This window comes from Ictalurus punctatus, chromosome 14 (assembly GCF_001660625.3).
Source record: "Ictalurus punctatus breed USDA103 chromosome 14, Coco_2.0, whole genome shotgun sequence".
NCBI lineage: Eukaryota > Metazoa > Chordata > Actinopteri > Siluriformes > Ictaluridae > Ictalurus > Ictalurus punctatus.
The window spans coordinates 6,811,555-6,821,979 of NC_030429.2; the positions used below are offsets into that span (position 1 = coordinate 6,811,555).

Consider the following 10,425-nt stretch of genomic DNA (forward strand, 5'->3'; position numbering starts at 1 on the left):
TATTATTATTATTATTACTACTACTACTACATAGGCATGGTCTAGTACTGGTTTATATTTAATGCAAGTGCAGTATTTTTCATGGCAGCCTCCATTTTGCTGGAAATTATTATCCTCATCATCAGAGTTGTTTACCCAAATTGCTTTCTAAAAATGGATTTTTTCATGGGAAACAATAATCAGCTGTACAGTCTTGGATGATGTAGCAGTATTTTGGGAAATGGTTTTAGATTACACAGCATGTACCAGTTCTCTGAAAATTCTCAGCAGTTCTTTTGGCAGAGCTTTATGATAATGATTATTATTATTTTTTTTGTTACCTGCCTGTTGTGCAGTGGGGGCCGGCGAGCTCCCAAGAGGACATTGCGGTGCTAGATTTAGCCTGCTGTTTACTGCCTTCTTTGTAGTTATAGAATTTTTGAGACCTCCTTACAAAGGGTCTTTGTAACATAATTCAAGGCTGGTTTTCAAACACTGAAATGTTTGCACAGCTTAGTTCTGCAGTGGATGTTTGTTGCTAAGTAATCAGGCCCTCGGCCCCAATATGTCTCATGCACATTGAAGTAAAAAAACAACAACAAAAAAAAAAAGGAATTCAACTCAAATTGTAGCGTTGACCACATGACCCATAATGTTCTAATCTTGTTTTTTTTTTGTTGTTGTTGTTGTTGTTTTGTTTTCATTTGTAATTTAGAAATAACACTTCAAGGGCTGACTCTGAAAATTACTCATAGTTTACATTCTTAGAGTTGGAGGACAACTTGGAGCTTTGTATATTCAGATATTTTGATGGCAATTCATTCTTTAGGACGTGGTTTGGGCTTTAACTCGAGCCTTTTTTTTTCTTCTTCTTCTTTTTCCATATTGTCCTATAAGCGATTCACACAGCAGTGTTTTAGTGTTCAGATGCCCTCTGAAGTAAGCCCTTCATTATTTGAGAGTTGCACATCCTTCTTGGAGCTCTGAATGTCACAGGCAGCAGGAGTTCTGGACACATTCGGTCACTTTTCACACTTTTTGAAATGTGTCCAACTGGCACCTGAAGTAACAGCTGCCTGTCTTGGAATTGGCACAGTCCACTGCAGAACCATTAGGAGTTTGTCCTAAATTGTGTCCTAGAAAAATGTATGTGTCTGGATTCTAGGACCCATTATTATTTGTGCTCTTTGTTAATTCAGTTAGTAATAATAGTAAGAATACTAACAAGAACAGTTGAATCCAAAAAATAACCATCAGACCAATAGGAATATAGCAGTGGGATGTGGGGCTGTAGTTAGGGAGGGAGAACTCAGGGTGTTTGGAAGGAGTAAATACAGTTCTCTCGCGCGCTCTTGCTCTGGTCTCTGGCTCTGGTCCCTCTCCCTTGATGCTGCTTGCTTGTTCTGATGATAGAGGGCATCTGTCTGCAAATGGCACTGATGTGATGAGATGAGTCAGATTGGACAGGCAGCACTTCAGGAGCATGCCCAAAGGGTGCTGCATTAGCATTTCATCCATTCAAACATGACATGGCTTCCCTTCGCACCGTCCTTCAAATGCCAATCCATCCACGTCTAATCTGCATTATGATTATTATTCATCAGCTAAATCCTACATTTATCGCCCTGCACATGGAAGTGATCTGAACGGCAATAACAGGTTCAGTGGGACATTTTTAATATGGGGAATTGTGAACCTATTTAGGCCATCAAAATGCTAATAGCAAGTCTCGGTTTTATATTTAATCCTAAGCATGATTGACAAGCACGGCATTAGATTAATAAAAATAAGATTTGTGAGATTGTGTTCATTATGTTCACATGAATCTTAACTGTTGGGTGTTTATATGATTTACCGGCTCAATATGAACCGCTGTTGCATCTATTTATACAGCCCTCACTCAATTTGTGTAATCGCAGTAAACCAACTCATACAGGTTTTCATTTTTCAATAGGAACATATTCATCCCTATTAAGTATCACCATGGGGCCTCTTTGGATTTGTGGAAGACAGAAGGCAGATGTAGCATTTAGGCCTGACATGTGAATGGGCCATGTGGATCAGAGAGGATTAATGGGGAAGTTTGTCTGATGGCTGCTTTGATTTATCTTTGCAGGGAGTTGTGTTATTGCAAGCCGCATGGTGCATTCTGCTTATTTCCAAGCATAATGAGGTTGGGTAATGACTGACACAGGCAGCAGTTCTTGGGCAAGAAAATCAAATTGAAAGTTTTTGAAAGAACCTTTAGTTGACGTGCTAAATAAGCTTGAGGTGTAAAAGTAATTTCGACTGTAAAGTAATTCTAAAGGCTAATTGGATCAATAGAGTGTAGTATATGAACTGGAGATTTGAGGCTTCTTGGGTAATTTGAGGATTAGGAGTATATCAATGAAGAGAGACAGTGTAAGGATGGAACAGCAGTTCTAGGTACAGAGGTTGGTTCAGGCTTATTTAGGCTGGGATTTCTGAGTACTGGGGGAATTGGATTTATTTGTTGTGGGAGTATTGGAAAGGCCAGAATAACAGAAGCATTCATTTGTTTAATGGTTCTGAAAAATACTGAGTGTTTGGTAGGCTTAGTCCTAAGGTTATCTGAGAACACTCAAAAACCGTGTAGAATACACGCCATTTGAGACACATATGAGTGCGTGCAGTTTTTATTACTATTCGAAGTATACAGGGTATTTAAAAGAGTTATTTCTCCTGTGATCCATCAATCCGAGGATATTTAAAAGATCTAAAAAGAAAATGTTTTGGGGCTAGGCAGGCTGCGTTTAGCTTTAAATCTGAAGAAAAAAAATCATAATATGTTAATGGGATTTGTTTCTATCGCGTTGATGGGGTATGGAAAGCTGAAGAATGAGTGAGTTGAAGGTTTGATAGTCTACATAATAATAATAAAATATAATTAACCTAGAGCTGTGTAAAGTCATACTGAAGTGAATGACTCTAGATTGAATGACCTTTACACACGTTTGTTCTTGCAATTAAACATGGTTGCATCATATCAGTATCACTGATCATTTTTTACCACATACCACATGAATCTAGCTTTATCAACTAGATTCACCTCCTGCTGCATCACAAGCACTTTGCTTGAACAAGTTATGAAAGCCTTTTGATCAAAATGTCCTGTATATTTGGAAATATAAGATATATAAGAAACAGCCATTCACTAACCGTTTTTTTGTTGTTGTTGTTGTTGTTGTTGTTTTCCATGGTTGAGATAAAAGCAAACATTATAAGTTTGAGATGCACTTCTTACTGATACAGGACGAATGTTTATGGAGTGTTTGGTGCTTCTCTGAAAATTTGCTAGTGCTTAAGTTTAGGTGGAAGCGTTAAGTTTGCAGGCCATGAATTCACTTGCAAGTTCACTTTTGTAAAATCCTGTGAAATCACTTGACTTTGTTAGTTTTAATAATATGATGACGAAGCAGAATATTAAATTGGCTTGTTGAGACAAATTACAAATAGAGGACAGAGAAAGCAGGAACAACAGATACAGCAAGCTGAGTGATGCTTATTCTAGCAGGTTTAACAATCCCATCGATCCTGGTGAGGTTCAAATGAGTCCACTGTGGAAAAACAAAGACCCTGATCATTGGCTACATTAAGACACCCAGACACGCTCAGCCACAGGGATGGGAAAAATGCATCAGTGTCAGTCAACATGTGTATGAGCTGACACGTTTCCCTCTGTGTATGCTGCAGATCCCTGTGCTCTTCTCATTACTCTGTCAGAGCTATGTCATATGATCCATTGCAAATGCATGAGTTCTGGGAGCATTACAATATCAATTTAGATTTATTCATTTTGAAAACAAGAGTGAATATGATTTATGTAAGCACTTGATTGCACTTCCCAGGCTTCATTATTACATTCTGACTTTGCATTAACCATGAGAACCAGGAAAGAAGAACCCTGTCATGTTCAGACTCCTCCATATTAATACCTCAGTGCTGCTGGACTTTGCTGGACTTTCCAGTTTTACAGAAGCATTTTGTCCAAAACAAAAGTTGGAGAAATACTTCTAATAGACAGGTTGAGCCTCTCTCTCTCTCCCTCTCTCTCTCTCTCTCTCTGTCTTTCACACACACTCACTTACAAGCATAAAACTCCCTAAAGCTACTCAGTGACCTTGACATCCAGTGATCATGTACAGAGTCGCTTATATTGTAGTGGACTAGCTCTAAATAAAGAACACCACTTTCTCACCCTGTGTGACTTGGTTATAAATTGAAAACATAAAAATGTAGATTTGAATGTTATGTTAATTTAGATGTGCTGAAAAAGGCATAGAGGAAACACTGTCATTATGTCACACTGTTTTATTGTATTGCACTCGCTAATCTAATCTTGCTGTAAGAACATCCACAACATGAGGTATTAGGGTGCCAACCTTCAATGAGCTAAAATTAAATTTACACCCCGTTGGTGTTTGTGTAACACTGCTTTGACTATGCGCCCTACTGAGCATGTCATGAAATACTAATGAACTTGAGCAAGGTAATTATAGTAAGTGTTTCCATTGCTACCTGGGCTTGTAAGAGTGGCGTCGATGCCAAACACAGCATTGGATTACCACGGTGACTCACATGCTGTGATATTGGTGCTTCACTCTATGTCTAGTCTTTAATGAGTCACTCAATATGCTGCCCATTGTGTCTGACATGAGAGCTTTCAATATGAGTCTGACCACTAATGACAGCGTGGAAGGCCCTACTGCGTACGGTCGGATTTAACACATAGTCACAAAGGCTGGCTGTGCAAAAAAATCTGCCTGACACTGGAGTTCCTCCAGTTGGGCTTGAGCTTATTATCTGTATTTATGTCAGTAGTGCTCTGTCACACGGCGCTGTAGAAACTAATGAAATCGTAAAGGATGCCAAGGCCCAGTTTCTCCTGTCTGCTATTGTTTCCCGTTCACATTTCACCGCACCGAGGACAAGAGAGAGTGTGACATGCAGCCGGCACTTGTTTCTGGGCCTCTCCACACAGCAAATAGTGTGGCATTGACAGGGGAAGCTCGCATCACTCTTATGTGAGATAAAGACGAGACAGGAAATGTATGGCAATAAAACATAAATTTTTATTCAGCGAAAGTCAGGGGCAAGTTTCTGACACTGTGGGTGCAGATACCATAACCACTTAATTAATCTGGGTCTTTCTACTCACTGAACAGTATTGACGAAGTCCAGCTTTGGTCAAAGCGCAGGCTGAGATAAAAATACTTGTACATCACAATGAATTTAGCAGATTTTTAACTTAATGTCTCATATTACATACAGCATAATAGTACATTTATCGTGATAGCTAAATCACCTAGAGTTCATCTCCAACAGCCGTAGTGAATATACACCACTTTTACCAGTTTCAACAGTGATACAGTAAGATGATGAAACATGTTGATAACTTGTTCTTATTTTACTGCTTCAAATTACAGGAATTTGTTTTGCTAATTTGTGTACTAAAATGTTCTTGATGGATGAGCATCAAGTTCATTACTGGCATTCTATCATGAGTTAAACACCAAAGTCTAAGGCCCTGTTTAGACTAGTGCGTTTTCGTTTTAAAACGCATAACTGTTGCTACGGTTACGCCTGTCGTCTACACTACTCCGGCGTTTCAGTGTAAACAGACCAAAACGAAGACTTTTGAAAACGAAGGCGTGGCTTCACCCAGATTCTCCCCCTGATTGGCTCTTCTGGATCATTGCGTATCCTTCCCTGATTCGTCAAGCCCCTACCATATGACCATTACGCTACTTTGATTGTATATACAACAACACGGAGACTGAACCGCAAGCTTTGCTGGCTTTGTTGTCATTCTTAGCAGCCACTGTGCAGTTAAATTCTGTATTTTATAAAACTGCAGCTGCCTACATGCGCAAGAGGCGAGCTATGATTAGAGAAATCGCCAACAAATCTCATTTCCAGCGGCATAAGCCCTACATGGAACGCCGGTTTGGATTAGCAACCAACTTCCTGTTTACACTAGTTCATTCATGCCCACTATGCATGAATGGTCACATGACATGCGCTTTCGGTCGTGCAGCAGAAACGCCAGTGTGGACGAGGATCGTTTTCAATTTAAAACAAAAACGTACTAGTGTAAACAGGGCCTTATAGAGGGAGTGAAACATCTTCCGTTCTGTAAACACTTTGATATTCTAAGCACACCTCTAACATCATATTCTCACTCCCAAACAAGAAGGAGCTGAGGTCAACTTTTGTGCACTCCTAAAATTCAACCACCATTTCCCTGAAACATTGTCAGTTCTTGTTCCCAAAGCACTTTAGCAATATAGCCACATTGTAGAACTGCACATAACACACATTAATTCATATAGCTATGGATGCTGTTTACTATTGAGATGAAGGTAGAATATCCTTTGAGCAGCATAGGCATCTTCTGAATACAGTAGCGGTCATAATAACAATGAACCCATCACACATTCATACACTCATCATTGTTCATTTCCACCTCTGCTTTCATATTTAATGGCCATCTGTTCTGTTTGTCTTGGTCGTTAGCTGTCTGAGTTTTGTGATAGAAAAGCAAGTTTAGAGGAGCACAGGCACCAATGAACTGCATACATATTCATAATGACAATCACGGAACAACCATCTCGTAATTGACCATCTGCCCACTTGTTTTGGAACAAGATAGGATATAAAGCTTCATCTTATGAATAGTGAGGTTTAAGGGATATGTTATGAAAACTGGGAGATTTTTATTTTCTGCAACCAGGTTATATTCATCTTGATGTTTCAATTATTGACCAAGAAATAAACCCAAATACAGTTCCTTGCTAGCAGTGATGGTTGGTTGAGATATTAGATGGAAGGGTTACAATCTAATATCTATTATTGGCTCAACAATGAAACTATTAGGGTTGAGTAATGCATTATAGCACAAGGTCTCATTGATGGTATAATAATAATGATGTGGGGCGAACTATTACATACACGCTATTACGACATATAGCTGAGTTCATGATTCAAATTGGGCAGTGGTAGCTCAGAGGTTAAGACGTCCAACGATAGGAAGGTTGTGAGTTCAAATCCCAGCACTGCCAAGCTGGCACTGCTGGGCCCTTGAGCAAGACCCTTAACCCTCAACTGCTCAGTTGTATAAATGAGATAAATGTAAGTCGTTCTGGAGAAGGGCGTCTGCCAAATATCATAATGTAGAATTCCTGAAAGTTTCATTAATCACTGCTGATGTTGTGTTACAGATGTGTCAGTGAAGTGCAAATGGAGATCAAATCTAGGGGGTGTTTCACTCTTTGTAATCAACTCACACAACTGTCTCTGTCTGCTGCATGTATCTTTAGTCTGGGCTAGAAAGAAAACAGCCCTAGCCTCTCTTCTTCATACTGTTCTGTTTATATTTCCTACAAACATTTGTTGCGCTTGGTTATGCAAGAATTCAAAAAATCTAATCCAGTTAATTAAGACATTTGTTAACAGGAAATAATTCGATGTGAATGCCAAAAATTAATCCTTATACTGATGTGTCTTTATCTTTGAAAGACCAGCTTAAAAACTGGAAATGAGCTGCAGAGAAAAGAGCACTACAGAACATACATCCCATTGTATTCTGTGTTTGCCCAGCTGAAGTCATTAGTTTCAATTCCAGTTCATATATAGACTGTTCCTTATGCAGGTTTCAGTCACATTTGACCTCCTTTCCATAAAAACATTCTTCTTTGTTCATTATAGTTCTTAAGGTCCACAAGTGAAACATATTCATAGGGAAGGAAATATAAAATACCTAAGGGCCTCGTCCCTTAAAGTTGTATAATTTGCTCATGCCTGAAATAGTCCATAGCTGCAGGATTTCAAGGCAATCAGTCTTTGGAGTCAGGAGCATTACCTGTCAAAAAGATTATCCCCTTAACAGAAACATCAGTACTGGTGCCCAGCACAGCAGTAGGGCTTTCTTCTCAGAGCCTTAATCCCAAATCCCTTCACCCCTCTTGTACACATGATTGTTCTGGCACAGGGGAATGTGCTATAGGCTGTATTTTAGAGCAGGGTCCCCCACATAGTAAGAATATCCTCTGACCCCATGGAGGAAGAAAATCGTGTAGCAGGGTCATTTCAATTTTTATTTAGGCTATGTGTCTCTATGACACTGTGACCTGGGCAAAGCCTAGGGCAGCCCAAGAGAATGGCAAAAGCTCTGCGAAAGTCTGCATTGAAGGCATATATAATGGGGTTGAGAGAAGAGTTTGCCCATCCAAACCACACGAAGATGTCAAAGGTGGTGGGACTGATACATGGAAGGTTACGCTCGCAAAATGGCACCATGCAGTTAAGGACAAAGAAGGGCAACCAGCAACACACAAACACTCCCATTATAACCGACAGGGTCTTTAGCACCTTGGTCTCCCTTTTGAAAGACATTTTAAAGGAGCTCTCAGAGTCCATATTGCAGTTGCTGCCCATGCTGTTGTGCCGGAACTTGGCGCTCTCAGCAGCCCTCTCCAGCGCAGAGATCCTCTTAATCTGCTTCTGAGCTATTCTGTAAATCTGTGTGTAGGTCACAATCATGATGGCCACTGGGATATAGAAGCTGATGAGGGAGGAGGAAATGGCATAGGTTCGGTTGAGGCTAGAGTCACAGTTGTCCATTAAAGGTGCCCCATGAGAATCATTCTGCAACGGGAAGCTCGCTGGCTGTGCCTTGTGCCAGTTCAGTTGCACTGGGATAAAGGAGATGAGCACAGACAGCGTCCAAGCCGTGCTGATCATCACAAATGCCACCTTGGGAGTCATCTTTCTCTCATAGCGGAATGGGCTGGAAATGGCCCAGTACCGGTCTACACTGATAACACAAAGGTTGAGGATGGATGCTGTTGAGCACATGATATCAAAAGCCACCCAGATGTCACAGAATGATCCAAAAGGCCAGAAGCCAACGATTTCCGTTACAGCCTTCCAAGGCATGACCAAGATGGCAACCAATAGATCTGACACAGCCAGTGAGATGACAAAGAAGTTGGTGACTTTGGAGCGGAGATGACGGAATTTCGTGACTGCTGCACAAACTAGCGTGTTTCCCAGCAGTGTGGAAAGAATGAGGAGAGACAGGAAACAGCCAGTGAGAACTCGCGTTGATTGGTCACTCTCCAACAAACCGCTGTCAATCACTGTTAAGTTCAAATCCATCACTGCAAGTTTTTTTTTTTCCTTCCAGAAGTCACTGCATCATAAGAAGCAGGAACCCACTGAAAGACTGAGAACAGAGCCTGATAGATGATAAGATCATTGGCATCTTCCTGTTCTGTACGTGAGGTTTGGTTTATTATTCTCACAGCCAAAATCTCAAACATTTATTTCCCACGATGTTCTTTGAAGACATGTTGCGACATCAGTTGGTTTCCTTGCTGCATCCAAATTATGTTCTTGCATATCAAAAGTCACTGTGTGTGTAAATGAATTTCTTATAAATTAATGAACAATATTTACCACCTAAATCATGTTAATGCCAAAGTTATCAACATCATCAATCACCACTATTATTATCATCATCATCATCATCATCATCATCATTATTATTATTATTATTATTATTATTATTATTATTATTATTTCACTCACCGTAATTGTTCCTCCAATTCTCTGTGCACTGAAATGTTCTGCTTTCCAGCAGAGCCATCCGGAGTCATCCAAAGCGCACGGCTGTGGTTCAGTCACATTGATACATTAAATTAAGAAAGAATAAATGCAGAAAGAAAGAATAAATGAAGAATACTGATGTAAAGCACATCATTTCCAGATTGCATGATTTGTGCGTTATGCAGGCAAAAATGTTATTCCCAAGAACCGAGTATACTCTCCTTAAGGCGGGGGAAAAACCCCTTCTCCTTACTGTTCTTCCATCTGCTTATTCCTTTCCTCTCATTCCATGCATCTTATATAAGAAAGAACTTATAGTACGGGTTTCAGAGCTCGTCTTTCTAACGCGCGTGTTTTTAACTCCCAGATCCTGGGAAACCCCAAAAGGCTCGATGAAATGCTCCTCGGCTTGGATAAAGATCCATGCAGGAAGAAAAGGATGTGTTGCGTAAACTCTAAACGCGCCGTGTGGTTTCTGCTGTGGTGTCCATGTCGATGTGAGATAGCCAAACCGGGACACGCGAGCCCCGTGCCGCGCTCGCGCGCTGACGTCGAGTGGCGAGAAGGCGCCGTTCCCTCCGCCGCACGCACTCAGCGCTTCAGGTTTCATCCAGCAGCAGCCTAAACCCCAAGGACATCCGCCAGTATCCCCTATTCCATCAGCTTTACACTCATTACAAAAACAAACAAACAAACTCTGAGAAAAAAAAAAAAAAAAAAATATATATATATATATATATATATATATATATATATATATATATATATATATATATATATATATACGTGTGTGTGTGTGTGTGTGTGTGTGTGTGT

At 40.2% G+C, this 10,425-nt stretch overlaps 1 protein-coding gene across 1 annotated transcript; it reads right to left on the reverse strand.

Moving 5' to 3' along the window:
- Positions 1–5,062: 5,062 nt before the first annotated feature.
- Positions 5,063–10,110, reverse strand: drd1a (dopamine receptor D1a). The gene is made up of 2 exons (XM_017484676.3): positions 9,592–10,110; positions 5,063–9,413 (listed from the first exon to the last, which is right to left on the reverse strand). Exon 2 carries the CDS (start codon positions 9,157–9,159, stop codon positions 8,089–8,091), a length of 1,071 nt encoding a protein of 356 aa, XP_017340165.1. The 5' UTR covers positions 9,160–9,413; positions 9,592–10,110; the 3' UTR covers positions 5,063–8,088.
- Positions 10,111–10,425: the final 315 nt, after the last annotated feature.

Bases quoted from the DNA above. Each gene is read 5' to 3' on its own strand.
- drd1a (XM_017484676.3), bottom strand. From the start codon at position 9,159: ATGGATTTGAACTTAACAGTGATTGACAGCGGTTTGTTGGAGAGTGAC.